At 36.8% G+C, this 19,364-nt stretch overlaps 2 protein-coding genes across 4 annotated transcripts; both read left to right on the top strand.

Annotated features, from left to right (window-relative positions):
* The first annotated feature begins 379 nt into the window (after nucleotides 1-379).
* Nucleotides 380-12,596, top strand: snapc4 (small nuclear RNA activating complex, polypeptide 4). Of its 2 annotated transcripts, none has more exons than XM_084115631.1 (25): nucleotides 380-737; nucleotides 809-946; nucleotides 1,288-1,328; nucleotides 1,429-1,528; nucleotides 1,718-1,740; nucleotides 1,850-1,999; nucleotides 2,111-2,236; nucleotides 2,348-2,426; nucleotides 2,513-2,594; nucleotides 2,701-2,802; nucleotides 3,368-3,440; nucleotides 3,550-3,714; nucleotides 3,866-4,016; nucleotides 4,364-4,470; nucleotides 5,071-5,165; nucleotides 5,367-5,461; nucleotides 7,577-7,659; nucleotides 7,749-8,216; nucleotides 8,320-8,394; nucleotides 8,664-8,829; nucleotides 9,205-9,275; nucleotides 9,368-9,433; nucleotides 9,623-9,662; nucleotides 10,233-12,130; nucleotides 12,208-12,596. In XM_084115631.1, exons 2-25 carry the CDS (start codon nucleotides 826-828, stop codon nucleotides 12,271-12,273), a joined length of 4,443 nt encoding a protein of 1,480 aa, XP_083971757.1. In that variant the 5' UTR covers nucleotides 380-737; nucleotides 809-825; the 3' UTR covers nucleotides 12,274-12,596. The 2 variants fall into 2 exon arrangements, with proteins under 2 accessions (XP_083971757.1, XP_083971758.1); XM_084115632.1 differs by having other exon boundaries at nucleotides 666-732.
* A 753-nt stretch (nucleotides 12,597-13,349) lies between these two features.
* card9 (caspase recruitment domain family, member 9) lies at nucleotides 13,350-19,293 on the top strand. 2 transcript variants are annotated; one of them, XM_084115634.1, is made up of 12 exons: nucleotides 13,350-13,756; nucleotides 13,958-14,095; nucleotides 14,979-15,304; nucleotides 15,583-15,762; nucleotides 15,842-15,985; nucleotides 16,093-16,218; nucleotides 17,656-17,844; nucleotides 18,016-18,051; nucleotides 18,163-18,211; nucleotides 18,299-18,342; nucleotides 18,424-18,506; nucleotides 18,985-19,293. In XM_084115634.1, the coding sequence occupies exons 1-12, from the start codon at nucleotides 13,555-13,557 to the stop codon at nucleotides 19,076-19,078; spliced, it is 1,611 nt and encodes a 536-aa protein (XP_083971760.1). In that variant the 5' UTR covers nucleotides 13,350-13,554; the 3' UTR covers nucleotides 19,079-19,293. The 2 variants fall into 2 exon arrangements, with proteins under 2 accessions (XP_083971760.1, XP_083971759.1); XM_084115633.1 differs by having other exon boundaries at nucleotides 13,539-13,756; nucleotides 18,163-18,202.
* Nucleotides 19,294-19,364: the final 71 nt, after the last annotated feature.

The following is a 19,364-nucleotide window of genomic DNA, read 5'->3' as shown; positions in this document are numbered from 1 at the left end:
GACACTGAAGACTTGAGGAATGATGCTGAAAATTCAGCTTTGATCACAGGAATAAATTACATTTTAAAATATATTAAAATAGAAAACAGTTATTTTAAATTGTAAAAATATTTCACAATATTACGTTTTTTGCTGTATTTTGAATCAAATAAATGAAGCCTTGGTGAGCAGAAGAGACTTCTTTTAAAATAAAAATGTACCGTTCTAATAATTTTGTCCACCACTATATTTTGAACATACAATATTTATGCTAAATATTAAAGCAATAAGTGTTAATTTATTGTGCATTAATTTACGTTGTAATTAACACAACAAAATAAAATCGTTTTTTCCCGATGGTGAAGGGTCGATGAAGGCCGGACCTTTATTATGAAGTGTCAGTGAAGATGACGCACAATTACCGCGCGCTTCGTGTTTTTATACGCATGACGTTCTATGTACGAATAATAGTTTTATCAGGGGAGAATAATTCTTAACAGTTTGAATAAGTTTGTATAAATTAAGGTGATATCTGAAGTCAGTCATTAAAATCAATGACTTTGATGTAGTAATAATTGTAAATCTAGTTCAAAGCCCCCAAGTGCACTCTTTGTAAACATGCGGCTGTACAGTTAGATTTGAGCGAGACATTCAGAAACGCGAGCAGTGATGCTACAGGATCCAGTAGGACTTACTTGTGTTATAGAAGAGCTGCAATACTGAAGCAGACTTATGCATTAAAAGAAAGCTAATGTAATGTAAGTGCATGTTCACACGGCGAAGATTGTGCAGTGCTATGTCCAGTAATCTAAAAAAGTTGGGTTTTCAGGTTTCATCTTGTCTAAAATGGCATCGGACGACTTGCTTGCGAAGAGGGAAAAAATCCAGAGGGAGATTTTGGCTCTTGAGAGTTCTCTAGGTGCAGACAGCAGCATCATAGACCTACTGTCATCTGACAGCAACAGTGGTGAGTCACTGTCTCTTAAACACTGTTTTTGGACATCACATTAACACAACCATGACGCCCCCAAATGCTGTCTAGTTAGTAGATATGCATCTTACTGGGACTTGAGAAACGGCCTATCTTGGAAATATGTCAAATCATATATTGCTGTATTATGTTCAATTTATAAGTAAATCATTCATTAAACTGGTTCACAAAATGTTCTAAATGATTCGGTAGTGGTCTATTGATGAGTTAATGAAGTGATTACCTGGAATGGTCATGGGAATTCATTTGTCAAAAAGTTGGGGGCTGTGTTTTTGACTTGTGTTCTGCGTTAATGTCATATTATGTTTCCATGACAGATGATGAATCTGATGACAGTGAGCCTGTGATTGAAGGATTGGTAAGAATCTAGAAAGCCGTCTTGTTAATACAACACACTATAGAAATGAAATGTAATTTTTTTATAAAAAATATTATTTGCTTGTAACTCCCTCTTGAAGCATGATGACTTGGAGACAGAGAGGCAGCGGATTCAGAGGGAGATCGAGGAGTTGGAAAATACACTTGGTGCTAATCCAGCACTGGCTAACGTATTGCAGGGTAAATATAATATTATTCTAAATATACAGTGATTTTTATCATCTTAAAACAAATTAGCCTTCACATTCTCCATGGGCACTGTTGCTGAAATTAGTGGGTTACTTTTAAATATTTGACACGTAATCTGATAGGTCAGTATTTCATCATAGGGTCTTCTTCTAATCAACCTTTTTTTTTTTGGTGAAACAGACAGTGAACATGGAACTGATTCTGTGAGTTACAGCTTTGCTTCCTTCATACATGCTTTTGCTGCTATTTATTTATTTATGCATATTTTCTCATAAAAAAAAAATGCTTATTCAATTGTTTTACGTTCATTAGAGTGATGAAGACAGTGACGAGGATGATGATCAGTTGGATCTCCCGCAAAATGTGGAGACTTGCCTGCAAATGAATTTTGTCTATCAGGAGGTGCTGAAAGAGAAACTATCTGAGCTGGAAAAGCTCCTCAAAGAGAATCAACAGCAACAGGTGAACAACAAACATATGGGCTGTAGTTCATTGAAACTGCGTTTTCATGCTACTCGATGGCATGAGTTAAATTACACTATCACTCATTTAAAGCTGACTGTATCTCCACAGAAAGAGATTGAGGCTCAGCTCTCTGGCCCAAGCACGTCTAGCTCCTCCGCACAAGGACTTCCCTCTCAGAAACTCTTTCTTGGATACTTCATGAAGCCTTACTTTAAAGACAAACTCACCGGTCTGGTATGTGATGAAAGTAATACTGGAAATATGTATTTTTCTGGTGTCCGTGAAATCATGCATTTCAGTATCGTTATTTGCCGGAAGTTATTTATTCTTTTTATTTACCTCCAGGGCCCTCCATCAAATCCAGAAACTAAAGAAAGGCTGAGTCACGGTACCAGACCGATTGATGAGCTGAAAATAAGAAGATGTATGTTTTAAGACATTGTGCTTGCTTCTTGTTACTTGAAGATTTTTATTATATTTAAAAATAAAACATGTGGTAATTTCTTTCAGGGGAGGGTTGGCAGAAGACTCTGCTGTCTAACGCAGTCGCCACAGACATTATGAAAAGGATGCTACAACCCAAACTATCCAAGTGAGTTCCAGAAAAAGCAAACCTAAATATCTGGTTATTGTTGGCCTCGCTATATATATATTTTTTATTACATTTTGAGAGCTTGCAATCGTCTGTGTTTTCATAGGATGGAGTATCTGAGTGCCAAGATGTCTAGAGTTGACGATGAGGGAAAAGAGGAGTTGAAAAAGCAAATTGAATTAATTGAGCAAGAAATTGCAAAAATAAGGTAAAGACATTTTAAGCACCTTGTCTCAGAGAAGATGTCTTGTAAGGTTGTACCTACACTTCTATTCAAAAGTTTAAGGTAAGTAAGATTAAAAATAAATATATATATATATATATATATATATATATATATATATATATATATATATATATATAATAGGAAGAAAATAACAGCATTCATTTGAAATATTTTGTAACAGTATATATATATATATATATATATACATTTATACTGTTACAAAATATTTCAAATGAATGCTGTTCTTTTCTTCCTATTCATAAAAGAATCCTGAAAAAAAGTATCATCATGGTTTCCACAAAAATATTAAGCAGCACAACTGTTTTCAACGTTAAATGTGGGAAGAGTTTTTATCTTGTGCAGCAAATCATCGTATTAGAATGATTTCTGAAGGACCATGTGACACTGAAGACTGCTGAAAATTCAGCTTTACCATTATATGAATACATTTTTAAAAACAATAAAAAACCTTACAGACTTCAAACTTTTGAATGTTAGTGTACTTATTGTGCCATCAAATGTGTAATCAAACTCAATATCACCTTAGCACCCTGAAAGATGATCAGCTGGTGGGCGAACAACATGACGATCATGACTGGGAGAAAATAGCAAATATTGACGTAAGTTATGTAGTTGTTTTATTGACATGCAGCCACATACATCTTGTACTATCTTCTAACATACATTTCTCATTTTAAAAGCATGAAAGGACTTGTTTCTGTGTGCTAGTTTGAAGGTTTGAGACAGGCTGACGATTTGAAAAGGTTCTGGCAGAACTTTTTGCATCCCTCCATTAACAAGTCGGTGTGGAAACAGGATGAGATTGATAAACTGAAAGGAATTGTAGAAGAATTCAATTGCTGCCATTGGGACAAAATCGCAGAGGCTCTTGGGGTAAGGATAGAGAAATTCATGCACTTTCAAAATAGCTTCTTATGTTAATATGCTGTGTATTATGGTTTTTAATTGTTAACATTTTTAACAATGCAACCTACCATTCATTTAATGTCTTTGACATATATATTTCTTGTTATTTCCCTTCCAGACCAACAGAACGGCCTTCATGTGCTTCCAGACTTACCAGCGCTACATTTCGAAGACCTTCAGAAGGAAAGAGTGGACACCGGAAGAAGACCAGATCCTCAAAGAACTTGTTGAAAAAATGAGAATCGGCAACTTTATCCCTTACATACAGAGTAAGACAGTTGGGTCTTCTTGAGTTCTTGTACTGGATGTGGCGTATTTGTTCCTAAAGCAGATCATTCTGACTCTGATATCAGATTAGATGAGTCACATTCAAAGTAGAATAGGTGATATATAATGTAGATGTAATTTTTCTATGAATAGAAGAAAACCGTGAGGAATTTATTCACACATGATGTGTTCTTACATCCACCTGCACTTTTTTTAAATAGTTTATTTTACAAATGCAAATGTGTTCTTTATGACAGGTTTAATTGATTACTGGTTTACTTTAGTTGTATTTTGAAAACAAGTATGTATCATAGGAGCCATATATTTGTAATATTTATTATCTCCATAGTGTCATATTTCATGGTGGGACGTGATGGATCACAGCTGTCATATCGCTGGTCGTCCGTTCTGGATCCCTCTTTAAAGAAAGGCCCCTGGTCTAAAGAGGAGGACCAGGTATGGAACATCATTTCATTTTCTCATTAAATCAGGATTCTTACGTAGTTTGAAAAGTATGGAATTTGATTTGAGTAATTTGCAGGTCTAGATAACTATGGGAAAAAAAAGAAAACTGAGTTTCCAGAATATTGGAAACTCACCCAAACCAGCAACAGATAAAGGAGCAAACGATTATCTAAATCAGTTTTACTTTGCTGCTAGGCGATCGTGCAACATCAAACCACATTTACAGTGTCAAACTGATGTTTCAGAGGTAAAGAACAGAGGTTATTAAGTGTTTTAGGTACTTAGCACAGTTTACCACTTTGAGAAAACCAATGAAAAAAAGAAAATGAAAAATATTTATAGATGACTGTATATAATGCTACAAATAATGCTCTATGAACCATTTATGTTAAATATAATGGTCTGAAAAAAGTATGGAATTTTGAAATGGAAAATGTGTAGGAACTCTGTTTAATAACAGGCTTTTGTATCACTGAAGACACAATGTTTCAGTTTTAATATCTGTTGCAGTCACACATGCATGTCTTTTTGCTGTTCCTTAACCTGCTAAAATCACACGTTCACTAATTTGACTGACTTCTCTCACATCAGTTGTTGCGGAATGCTGTCGCAAAGTATGGCACCAGAGAATGGGGGAAAATCAGAATGGAAGTGCCAGGCAGGACCGACGGTGCTTGTCGTGACAGGTATGACACATTTCAGAAAAAAAGTAAATTTATGCTCTGCAACTAATGTTTCAAAATAACGTCCCTGAAATCATCTCAACTCCTAAATCAAACTTGCTGGATTGGCTCGTGCGCTAAATGATAGCAATACATGGTATGGTATAAAAGATGTTTAGACCAACTGGTACTTGATATGTAAATGTGAATATTTTTCTCACTTAGGTATTTGGATTGTCTTCAGGAGAATGTGAAAAAGGGGCCTTGGAGCAAAGAGGAGGTGGAACTACTAAAACAGAAGGTGGAGAAATATGGTGTTGGTAAGTGATTTCCCTCTTAAATCTTTTTTTTTTTTTTTTTTTTTTTTGATATTTGATGCAAATGATGCAAATTTTTAACTACCGTTCAAAAGTTTGTGGTCAATACAATTTTGTTTTTTTTAAATACATTAGCAAATAAGGCTCCTGCGAGTCTTTTACATATGTTCTGGACATGCCCAAGTTTGTATAACTTTTGGAAATCGATTTTTGATGCATTTTCAGAAATAATAGGATTACCAATAGACCCATCTCCTTTTATTGCTATATTCGGTGGTACAGCACAGAACATGTGCATAAGTAGTTATAATTGTAAAATGTTGTCCTTTTGCACACTACTTGCCAGAACATTAATATTGTTTAAATAGAAAGACCCTATTCCCCCACTTTTCGTTGGATTAAGGAGATCATGCAATATCTAAAACTAGAAAAAAATAAGATACTCTCTTCAAAGGGTCTACCCAGATATTTTATGCAATCTGGCAACCTTTCTTGTCATTTGTTGAAAAATTCAAGTAGGGAATACAGTCCCAAAATATGTGTGGGATGATAATAGAATGTTAATGATTTTTTTTACAATGTAATTGATACTTCATGTCTAATGGGTAGAGGGATGGTTTGTGTTGGGGTTCACTGGATATTCTGTATTGTGTTGGTTTTTGTGTTTTCTTTTAGCCTGGTTAAAACCAGACCATTCTCAGTAGTAGCTGAGTTATGGTCTGGCAAAGCTTCATTAATAACTCATTTTCAAAGGGGCGTCACCAACGGACGTCGCTCAAATGCCTCTGGGCGCAATTGGATAGACCTAAAACCAATCAGAGCGATCGTCATCGTGTAAAGCCATATGCTGCGTCCCAATTCGCCTAAGTTACACTACGCCATAAAAGTATGTACTCTTTTTGTGAAGAAGAGGTATTTACTTTTGAATGTGTAGCAAAAAAGTAGGCAAGTTTTGGGACATACTACTTCGTCATCTTTATCGGACGGATCTGTCGCGTGCATCCTGTCACGTAAACTGCCCTGTCAATCATCTTGTCACAGTTAAAATCCTCTATTAAATCTAATTTAATTTCCTACCGTTTCGGAGAGAAATGTAGTAGCACGTTCATCTGCCAGTGGGTCTTTCATGGAGATTGTCCTCATGTGTTTGCAATTTGAATATAATAATGCATTTAAAAGTTGGTGCGCTTCACCAACAGACGTCGCTCAAATGCCTCTGGGCGCAATTGGATAGACCTAAAACCAATCAGAGCGATCATCATCGTGTAAAGCCCGCCTCAACGTTTCTGATTGGTGCCTCGATTTGGACGGATTAGAAATCGGCTTGAATGGGCTCTTTGCCAGACTACTTGCAGAGCAAATCTAAATTTGCCGGAGGTTTGTCTGGGTTTTCCCAGGCTAGTTTTCTTTCCTTGTATATTACAAAATCTTAAATAAACAGACCTTGTTAAAAAAAAAAAATACATTTACAAATATATTAACTTGAGCACTAAATATGCATATTAGAATGATTTCTGAAGGATCATGTGACACTGACGACATGTGGCTTTGTCATCCCAAGAAAAAAATACATTTTAAAATATATGAAACCAGAAAAAACTTTATTTTAAATTGTTCTAATATTGCATAATATTACTGTTTTACTGTATTTTGATCAAATAAATGCAGCCTTGGTGAGCACAAGAGATTTCTTTTTTAAAAACACAATCTTTTTATCAGTAGTGTATCTAAATAACGAATGGCCATTACATCAAAGCCAGTTCAAGATGACTCATCATGACTCATTTAAATCATGTTTTGTTTTTAACTATATGAATATGGAGCAAATCTAACAAAAGTGTGTAAATATGTGTTCAACGTTTTGAAATGACTCGTGCAAAGAGAACTTTTAAACCAACAGATTTTATTTGACTTTTACTTTTGAACTCAAGCTTTGATCTCACTGCTAATTGGTTCATGTTTAGTGTGAACATTGCAGCTTTGACACTGGTAGACAACCTCACAATGACAATAGTCATTTTCAATTGACTGTGTCAGCCTTCAAAAGAGCTCTAAACACTTGTATTGCTTACTGTATCCTAAAGACTCTAAATTGTCTTTATCAATTTAATTTTCCAGGCAAGTGGAGTAAGATTGCCTCAGAGATCCCAAACCGGGTTGACTGCCAGTGCCTGAACAAGTGGAAATTAATGACAAAAACTGTAAGTTCATTCTTCAGTATGTCTTGCAGCATTCAACAAGAATAAATATCATGAATATTCAAACACACTGTTGTTATTTCTTTGTTTAGAGTCAAAATAAAGGCGTGAAAAGAGAAATGAAGCAAACAACAGGACAACAAACAGCAAAAAGACAAAAAGTGTTGGGAAGAAAAATTAAAATGGAGATCTCCTCCAGCTCTGAGGATGAAAAACCGCTGAAGTATATGGACAGTGATGATGATGATCAAGATCTTCCCTTAGTCGAAGATGTGGAAATACCAAAAAAGGACTATGTACAGCCAGATATGAAGAAGTGGATACCTACGAACACACTGCTTATTCCTCAAAGAATTCTCAGGACAGCGTGGGTCCGTCTTCCCACCAATGAGGAGGAACTACAGGAATCAACAAAAGAATCTGGGTTAGGCCGCATTCGATCAAAGGAGAGCAAGTGTCCGAAAGTCAGACGCATTTTGGTGCGCAACACCATCCTGAACCGTTTTGGAAACATGGAAAGAACTTATGTGGGTATGAATCCTCCTGTTCTGCAGAGCCAGGTAAGATGTTTACTTTCTTCATTCTCTTTTCTTTGCAGATAAATGTAGATTTATATGTTCTGCAGTTCTTCTTTGTAAAATGAATTTCTTTTCATGCATGCAGACAGACGATGAGAAGGCCATGATCAAGGTGGCAGGGATTGATATTAGAGACTTCATGCAGTGGAAGCGAGCATTGGTAATAAAGACGTGTGGTTAACAGAAATTATGCTAGATGTTACATTTGTAGTAAATACCATAAGGTCATTCATTATATTATTAATATTTGTTTAAACTTAGATAATAGAAAATGGTTGCCACTTGCCAAAAGCAATGGTAGCCTTAAAAAAATAAGTATGATATTGGAAAGACAATATGCTGCCTTAACAGTCTTAAATCTGAATAATATTATTTAAAGTATTAAACTTTTTTTAAAAGTATATACTTTGTTGATTATCAACTTTTTAGAGTCCAGGAAATAAAAAGAAAGTCCAGGGATGTCCAGGAAATAAAAGGAAAAGAAGGCTGGTTCAGGACATGTTCAGCCTTAAAAATGACCTCCTGAAAGCTATAACCCCATGGATTGGTAATGTGATCCTGCCTCCTCCAGTGAAAGACAATGCATTTTGCGAAGGTACAGACCCTTGTTTCACTTTTGACAAAACACCTGAAAATATGTGGTTTAGTTATAAGCAGGCCTGCATGGAGTTTGCACTAAAAACTTAATTTGTATTTCTTGATCAAACTTGCACTTCTTCTGAAACGACTTGTCAGGCAGATTTCTGGATAATGATACCAATAGCTAAAGTGATGTTTAATTTTTGCCCCCTTTTTTATGCTTCTACCAAGATATCTCATTATGGAACTAAAATGAGAACCATTTTAATTGAATGCATTTAGTTAGTAGTATTCTAGTCTTCAGATTCCATGTGGGCCTAGTTATGAGCGAATAGTTCAATGCATATGTTTTTGTTGTCAGTTATTCATTCAATCAATAACCACTTTACAGGTGATATTGTTGGAATAAAAGCAGCCGACATCCCTCTCCAAAAGACATCAGTGCTTTTATTTTACATCAAAGTAAGCCTAACATCTTTGTCAACATTTATGATGAAATAAAAGAAACGAAGATTACAGGGTTTTACATGGTTTTGTGTTATGTCTGAAAACAGGCTTTTCACATAGATGTCATGGGTTGCAGAAATGTCATTGAAATTGAGCAAAAGAAAGGCATTAAGGTATTTATTTATCAATCCAGCATCTTGCGTTTATTAGCGTAGTTGTCATACTTTGTTGTAGGGTTGCCTTCGACTAAGAATTTTCTAGTTAGGGGCAGCCCTGCTTTGTTTCTGATATGCTTAAAAATATGCAAGATTTTCGAAGATTAGTGTTCTATCAGTGTTGCCAATTGTTCTCTCTTGTGTCAGTTTTTCCAGAAGCCTATTGCTGTATGTAAGCCGAGAACAGGTATCTCAGTTTTATATTTGTGACCCTGGACCACAAAACCAATCTTATGGATAATTTTTTTTGAAATTGAGATTTATACATCATCTGAAAGCTGAATACATAATCTTTCCATTGATTTATGGTTTGATAGGACAATATTTGGCCGAGATACAACTCTTTGAATATCTGGAATCTGAGGGTACAGAAAAATCGAAACATTGAGAAAATCGCCTTTAAAGTTGTCCACTTCTATTGGCGATAGTGCTGCATCCATTCACAAAAATAAACGTTTTATATATTTAAGGTGGGAAATTTAAATATATTTATTAATATTTATAAATATATTATTTACTTAATATCCTAATGATTTTTGGCATAAAAGAAAAATCTATAATTTTGACCCATACAATGTTTTGTTGGCTATTGCCACAAATATACCCGTGCAACATAAGACTGGTTTTGTGATCCAGGGTCACATTGATCCATTTTAAAGTATTGAAATAAAATAGCAAAAATACAACATTCAAAGAGCTCCAGTTATTTCTGTCAAAACATTCATAATGTTAATCTGTCGTTCCTATGGTTATATAGATCCTCCTAAAACAGTGTCAGCGATGCTTAAGGAAGCTAACCAGAAAGCTGAACACAAGAAACCTGCAGAACCTCCTCAACATTCACCTCCCCTGCAGCCAGTTCATCATCTTGACCCTCCCCAGTTGCTAGACAGGCAGATGATGCCCCCTGCTTTGATTCATCCCAACAATCTTGTCATTACACAGCCAAACATGCAGGAGGCAGTGCAACCTTTAATGCTTAAAGGACAGAAAATATCACTACTACCACAGTCACCACCGCAAGCTATATCACCAATTCCTCTAGCGCTACTACAACAGACACCGCCAGCGCAACCCATCACAACCTCAACGTCCAAATCACCAAGTGTAGAGGACTCAAACAGCGTCCAATCTATGAAACGCACCTGCAAACCTACTGAGAAGGTCCAAGCCCTAATGAAAGAAGCTAAAGTTAAAAGTACAAAAAAAGAGTCAACAAAACAAAAAAAGAGCAAAAACGTTGCTTTACCGACCATTACATTGCAGGCACAGCCAGTAAACTGGATTCTTACCCCCACCGGTTTGGTACAAGTAACTGGTCCACTTTCTGCCAATATCCCAAGCAACCAGATGCTGAACGTGCCAAACAATTCCCTGCTAACTAACAGTACTTGTCCATTCACCTTAACCAATTTATACCCATCATCATCTGCCCTCGTTGTTGCTTCTTCCTCTGTCAATCCTGGCCTCACAAGTTCTTCGGTCTCGAATGCCTCCAGCTTTACCCAAAAGACTTCCTCCTCTATGAACATTAGCCCCAGAGGTAATAATTCATGCATCCAGATGCCTCCTTCAACTACTACTAGTTTAGTATTGAACCAAAGTATGTTATCCCAAGCACCTACCAAAGTTGACCAGAGAGGTTCTCATGTTGAATCTACAAAGAACTCATCAGACTCCTCCTCTGATGAAACCATTGTAAGGCAATGTCAGTCATCTCCATCAACAGGTCCCAGTGCATCTCATGCTGCTTTCAGCATTCTTCCAGTTCCCTTGACTGTGCCAGCTTTGGCTAGTGGACCAACAAATGAAGTGGCAAAGCCTTGTGGCGTTTCTGAAAATGGCTGCTTTCCTGTGAGAACTAGTCAGCTGCCAACTGTCATCCAACAGAAAAGTTTGCCCGCCACAAGATTGAGACCCCTTTGTGCTTCTAGAAGACCTTTACAACGTTTGGCTCCTGCCCCTCAGATTGTAGCTCCATCATTTCATGTTGTTGCTCCATCACCTCAGTTTGTAGCTCCATCATTTCATTTTGTAGCTCCATCACCTCAGGTTATCGCTCCATCACCTCATGTTGCATCTCCTTCACCTCGTGTTGCAGCTCCATCAGTAGTACCTCAAATCACAACATCAAATAATCAATTGATCTCTATTCCTGATCCTCCCTCTGATGGTGTGAGCCTCGATCCTCACTTGATATTTCCTGAGCAGTCATCTGAAGTAGATGACTGGATAAATGGAAAAGGTGGAATTCCGATACCTCATCTAGAGATGTCTTTGCCTTACCTTCCACCGTCTGCCGCCAGCATCAAAACACTGACTTCTTTGCTCAAAGCTAAACAATCTCTGCTTACAACTGCAGTGAAAAGCCTTCCAGTTGAGTATCAAAATGACATAGGAGAAGAAGCTCAAGTAGCTGCCATCCGCAAAATGATTGCCGAAAGGTTTGCCTCAAATCCAGCGTACCTGCTTTTCAAGGCTCGTTTCTTGTCGTGCTTTACCTTACCAGCTCTTCTGGCCACCATAAACCCATCTGAGAATGAGAAATGTCAGTCATCCACAGATAACAATGCTGCTGATGATGATGATGATGATGATGATGATGAGGTCTTGCATTTACAACAGAGGGAAAAAAGAGTTCACCCACCAGCTGCAGTAAGTTGTGCTTAACATTGAAGCAACCTTTGTTTTTGTTTTTTTAGTTTTTGTGCTAATGTATTTTTCTCTTTCAGAAGATTGAGCTTAACATGAATGAAAACGAAGCATCAGCAAAACAGTTCTCAGGAATCATTACATAAAGACAAAGGAGGTCAAATTACATAGTTGTTCACATTGCATCAGTTGTTCAATTTCCATACCATGCAATTGTGCACTAGTGCTAATAGCTTCAGATTCTGTTGAATCTGACTTTTTATCAGTTTAAGGGACCAGTTAGATATTATGTGTTCTTAGCACTGATTTATTTTACTCCATCCACATGTTTTGTTTGTCTTGCCAATTTTCTTGGGAAAAAAAGACACTGAATTTGCACTGACCTGTTGTTAAATTATTCTTAAATTATTTTATACTTTTGTTTTGTTGCTGTTATTGTTTCTTGAATAAATTATGTAGAATTGTGAAATGTCTTGTCATTTATGTTTTTGTATTATAAGCATTTATAATTTGTATGCTTTTATATTATGTGATCATAATGTGCAACTTATAGAATCAAAAAGTATGACAGTTTTGCAAATTGTAAATTAATAATATTATAATAAATGTTTTGGTATGTTCAAAACCACTTGATAAAAGTATGGCATTTCTAGGGTTTTTTAAGGGGTCATGAATTGAGAAATCAAATTTTCCTTGATCTTTTGACATGAAAGAGGTCATTGCACTATAAAAACATCCTGTAAGTTTCAGAACTCTTCAGAAAAATTTCGATAGAGTTCCACATGTAATACTTATTTCATATGCAAAAATGTTACCCAATCATAGCAGTGACATTCAAGTCTCACAGCAGACACGCCCCCTCCAACAGAGCACTCAAATCGGAGTCTAAAATCAGGGAAGAATATGGCCTTTTATTTCTAAATTATGACAATTTTTGCTGTAAAAATCATCCTACCATTATAAGTGCACCTCAGGAAATTTTATAAAATAAAATAAAAAATTCAGTTCATGACCCCTTTAAGGTGCATTCTCATAAAAAAAAGTTGACACACACTGAATAAATTATTCATGGACTGTAAATTCTTTAGAAAATGTAAAAAAAAAAACTCACATCATAGTACAGAGCCCCTAAAGGGACAGGAACGATATCTGGCAAAATACTTTTGCGTTCTTGCAAATGTTTTCACCATGTCCCTTTAGGGGCTCCGTCGTACAATATGTTGCAACACCAGAGATTTATTGTGAAATAGAGGGAAATAAAAAGACTGCACTAACAACTGGAAAAAGGGAACTGCTGCCACCAAAGTGCTCACTGAACTTCATTTCCTTTTTGAGTTTACACACCAGCCAAATGTGTAATGTGCATTTGAGTTTGAAGCTTGCCATCAAACAACTCTTGTCAAGCCAACAGAGAGCTAGTGTCAGTCATGTCTGATGGCGCAGGAGTTTTGGAGGTGGAAGAAGACGATGAGTGCTGGGCACGGCTGGAAGACTACAGAATGCTTCTCATCAAGACCATTGAGCCCTCAAGGATAACACCTTATCTGAGACAGTGTAAGGTGCTGAGCAGCGAGGACGAGGAACAGATCTACAATGACCCCAGTCTGGTTATCAGACGCCGAAAAGTTGGTAAGAGGTTTCAGACCACCTAAAGTTTAACTGTTAGGATTTCAGATATTAAATATGCTACAAAATGTTGTTGAAAGGGATATTTACTGTGAAATTCAAAGCTTTCAATCTTATTTCCTAAGCATATATTCTTATCTTAACACCCCAGGTACCTAGATATTTATAAAGACTTCAGGAATGAGTATTTTTATTCATTTGTAGGGGTGCTGCTGGACATATTACAAAGAACTGGCGTCAAAGGATATGAGGCATTTTTAGAGAGTTTGGAGCTGGACTACCCAGATGTGTACCGCAAAATCACTGGCAAAGAGCCTGCTAGGGTCTTCTCCGTACTAATTGGTGAGTTGTACATTTTTTATTTATTAATTTAGCATCCACTTTTTTAAATGTATTATGTCATGTAAAAAAAAAATATATATATATATATGCAAAAGGATAATTGCTCTGATAACTTTTATCATCATAGTCCTAAGGAGAATAGACTTAAATATTGCCAGGCTTTTTCTCTGAAGGTACTCCAAGGGGTCCTTAAAGAGGGTAGGATATACAAACCATATGGAATTTTATTTGTTAATTTTGGATACTTTACTAACCCGAGGCCACAGGAGAGGAGCTGTAAATGGTAGTGTAGGTCACGTGACGGTAACAATGTGACCACTGAAGTATGTCCGGATTACATTAATTCCACACACTTTCATGCTATATAGAATATACTTTTTACCAGTTAAGAAGTAATTAATTTAAAAGAAGTACCTCAGAAAGTACTGCATGCAATTTTAGACGCAGTTAGTGACTTCATGCCTGAATGAATCACTGTTTTGAACAAATCCATTGTATGATTGATTCAATGACTCACAAAACAGTCACTTGTCGCCACCTACTGGTGTTACGATGTAAACTGCAGAAATAGTCACTGAAAATTCCCCACCTCGAATGCTGACAGTCTGTCTGGAAAATACACAGATGCAGATGATACACACAGTAAAAAGTCCCCATGCTGTTGAAGCATCGCTCGGTCAATCAAATTTGAGTAGCCTACCGACACTAACTGTTTTATAAAATGCAGTAATGTTAGTATTCTAAATGAAATTTAATACAAAGTGTTAGAGGAAAATACTAGCTTTTTATCCTGAGTGTCCAGGAGTGATGCTAGACCCCTTGATTATACTGTCATATGGCCTGTATAAAACTATGCTTTATAAAACTATCTCTGTCCACCCAGACACTGCCGGCGAATGTGGCCTCACTCAGTTCCTCATGAGCGAGGTGTCTCGCCTACAGAAGCTCGCACAGGATGAACGGAGGGCGCGGCTCGAAGCGTCTGCGCAGGCGGCGGAGCAGCTGGACACCATCCGCCAGCTGCAGCTGCGGGACAGCGAGCTTCACAAACAGCAGGACCGTGTGCAGCGCATCCGAGAGGAGCGTGAGCGCATATGCGAGGAAGCGCGTAAACTGAGAGACGAGAATTACCGACTGATGCACGATCTGACCCGACTGAGCGAGGAGAAGAACTGCGCGCTCATGTGTAACAGAGACCTCCAACTCGAGGTGATCAGTCATTCCATCAGGATTCAGGAAACAGGAACATGTCCGGGTCATAGTTCACCACAAAATGTATAGATAGACATAAGAAATGTAATGCACTTGTTTATTTGTAGTTATTGTTGTAACTGTAATGTTGATGTCGGGGAAGGGGCAAAGATGAAGAAAGTAGCCTATTAGATTAGATTAAATATTTTTAAATATAATTTTATTATCTTTTTATCATTTTTCTTGTCTTTTCTCTCTTTGTAATTATTTCCCCCCTTTTTGTCCCTTTCTATAAGATTGAGAAATTGAAACACAGCCTAATGAATGCAGAAAGTAACTCAAAGATCCAACGGAAAAAGACAATAACTTTGAAAAATGCCATGGAGCAGAGGCCGAGTCCAGAGATGATCTGGCAGCTGCAGAGAGAAAATGATCTTCTTACAGCTCGTATGCAAGAGCTTGAAAGTGTTTCCAAGGTAACTCCCCCTCACTTATCAGACTACACTAATCAAGATATGATTAAAGATGACTACCACACACAATTCATTCACACAGATCAAAACTCTGGAGCATGAAAAGCTTGATTTACAGTCAATGGAGGATTTAAAGCAACAAAGTCAGGCACACTACCAGGAGCTGGTGAATGATCTCTACAATCTAAGGAGAGATCTACATGACGCAGAAGAGTTGCGTGATAAGGTAACCTTTGTTTACATGCAAGCTGGACAGAAGTGAAATCTACTTTAATTTTTATTATGCTTTTTATATTATAACAATACTTTTTTGTTTTTCCTTTTAAATTTAAGTATCGAGAAAAGAAGGATGAGTTGGAACTGAAGTGCACAATGCTAAGAAAGGACTCCAAAATGTATCGTGATCGAATGGAAGACATTCTGAAGCAGCTGGAAGAGGTGATCAAAGAAAGAGACAAGGTATAATCAAACCTTTATCTTTGCATGACAGAGCATATCAAGATCGTGTTGTACTGTCTGGCCTACACTAGCAACACTCATTTAGCTGTTTCCCACAATCTGCACTGGAATTTAGAGGGTGTCACATGTGGCAGCAAATTAATATTGTGTTTGTGTTAATTAATATCAACACAAGGAAGTGTAATAAAATGAATATTATTAACAAAAAGATAGACGAGAGTAACTAACCACTACTAAAATGAATGGATAAGGAAATAAAGTACATAAGATTGCTAAATCCAGATGATTGAGTTGAGTGTTACTATGGCAGTTACACATATCTTATGGAAAGATAAGAAGAACCTTATTCTGACTTCAACAAATAAACTGATTGATTATTACTGGCATCAGTTATACAAAATCTAATGCAAATTAGAGAATCATATACTCATTAGTAATTCAATACTAATACCAAGGTGTCTGGAAAGAGGTTGGGTAAAGTGATATTTACGTTATGATGAGTCCGGTGACAGCAATGTCTTCCAATGGTTGTTGTGCTGGGCTGCGCTGCAGTGGGAAGAAAGGAGTTGGATTCTTTTTAGCCTTAAACTTGAAGTGCTGCGTATGCTTATGGTCCTCGTCTGGGAACACGTAGAAGGAAGAACCATCTAGTTGATTGTTCTGAAGTCTGTGCGGAAGATTCAGACTATCTGGTACATGCAGATGGAGGATCCCTGAAGTTGGTGCAGAAGGTCCTGAAAATAGGGGGTGCACAAGCTTGGTCGTTGTTTCTGTTTCTGATTCCAAACTCCCCGAAATTCCCTTCTTGCAGAACTTTCCTGCTTCTCTTTTTAGAGATTCACAGTATTTTCCAACAAAACGCAACAAGAGTTTGAGAGTTTCTTTTAGCAACAACCACAACAATTTACTACAACAGCTTTTTTGTCTCTTGAGCAGGAGGGATTTGCAAATCGTCGCCTTTCCAATCTAGCAATTCCAGATTAACCTAGGCCATGTGCTGAACACATAGAGTCTCAGTTTTCATTGTCCACTGAAAATCAATCACACTGAAGGGAAACTTTTCCACAAATAATTGGAAAGGTGTTGCCATCCTGTTTGCCTGCTGTTCACTACAATGTTCTATCCACCTTATTTTTAACGAAAACAAACTTATTTTAATGTATTGTTGGAATTATAACAGTATTTTACACTGGTTAGTAGAGCAAATATAGTTTCACCGTCCTCTGCACTTTGTTATTGTTCTAATTATTTATCTATTGCGGCTAATGATTTGAAAGTCTCACGCATACACAGAAAATAGCTTACTTCTGTGTTGTAAAATAAGATTTTTTGGTCATTTTAGTTTATATGAAGGCCATTCTCTATGGTATTCAATTGTATTAAATGTATCTGTTCTATGCATTTCATTAACTGCTACAATTGGTTATTTGTTAACAGGCTATTTGTACAAGAGAGGAGTACCATTTGGAGAACTCAAAAAATCTCCAAGACAAGGACCAGTACCGCAAACAGATCCGGGAGATGGGAGAACGTTATGATGAACTTCAAGTCCAGTTGTTTCGAACTCAAGGAGATGTTCTTGCTCTTCAAGGAAAATTTCGCAAACAGAAAAACCCAATTCAAGTGGTATGTATGCTTGAAAACCGTTACATGTATGAATGGAACAGATGAAACATACATTAGTTTCTTTTTTGCCACTCTGATGTGAGCACATTGTCTATATGCACAAAATGTATGACCACTGGGTTACAGTTTATAGTGAATAGTAAGCTGATTATGATTTGTTTTATTCCTCAGAACTCAGAAGAAAGCTCTTTGCTCAGTTCATTTGAGGTAATTAAATGAAACTGATTTAAATGCAAAAACCCTTCAGAATTCACTGCAGTTATAAAGAATATATTATATTAGTCATCATCAGCAGGGTTGTTTATTTTTTATCCACAGCTGAAAAGTCAAACTAGCGAAGAGGAGGCCAGGGAAAGGGGTGAAAAGGGTAACATTCTCTCATTTTATATCAGATCTCATGCTCAAAAATAGATTGTTCTCATTTGTTAAGCATTGTTCCTTTTTTCTCACACAGATATGAGTGAAGAATCACAGAGCCAAACATCTGGCGAGTACAATGTAGGTTGTCTTTGTAGTGAATGTTTATGCATACAATGAAAGTGGCTTTATTTTTCTTAAGTGCATTTTTCATTTTTGCAGTCGTTTTCCGAGAGGATGTTCTCTGAAGAGGACGCCTCGGGTAACTGCAGAATTAAAGGAAAATGCAACTTCCATTACAGGAGGTTTGTTTTTTTATTCTTTCATAGCCACAATTTAACCATTTAATTTAACCATTAAAGGTAGGGTTGGCAATTTCGGAGAGGCTAGCAATAGCAAGCTAGCTTTGAAAGTATGAGATCCCACCATCTCTTCAAAGCCACTCCTCCTCCAAAACACATGAACGCACACAGGCAGAGCAGAGTCTGCAAAGCATCACGAGAGACGGCGTTAAAATTACCTCATGTCTCAAAGCACATAACATTACAATAATAATGAACATAAACAACTTACAGACCTCTTAAATTCGGAACGAATGCAATGACTGGACGAACATTTTTTGGTCCTGAGACTTCCACAGACGATACATGTTAAAACATTTTTTTTACAATATTGCCTACCCTAACTTTAAAGCAGAGCTACTGAGAGAAGTAATTACTGTGTTTCAGATCTTATTAAACTGAGTGATTTGTTCTTAAGCAATACTAATGTGGTCTTGAACAGGAAACGTGCTTTAAGAACCAGAAAAATCACAGACAAAGAGAATGTGCCGTGCATCCTGGACAACACCACCGGGAGTGATACAGATGGGATGTGACAAACAGCTTTGGACAAGATGAAGAATTGTGACCTTCTTTGAAAGCATATTAAAATACAATTGAATCACAATACAACATTGTTCTGCCTCCAGTGACTCATAAAACCTGATTAATATCATATCAATATCATAGTTTTTACTGACCAAGTGTGTCCAGTCTGTTGTTATGACTTATGAGTCTGATCTGCCACAGTACAATCTTTCTGTTGTCTATTAATAAAATAAAATATAATATATTTTTATATATTTTTTTTTTTTCTTGAGCAATAACAGTTGAAATGTTTGA

This window comes from Abramis brama (assembly GCF_963993115.1).
Source record: "Abramis brama genome assembly, chromosome: 5".
Taxonomy (NCBI): Eukaryota; Metazoa; Chordata; class Actinopteri; order Cypriniformes; family Leuciscidae; genus Abramis; species Abramis brama.
The sequence above is the reverse complement of the archived record's forward strand: the minus strand, read 5'-3'. Positions and strand labels throughout refer to the sequence as shown.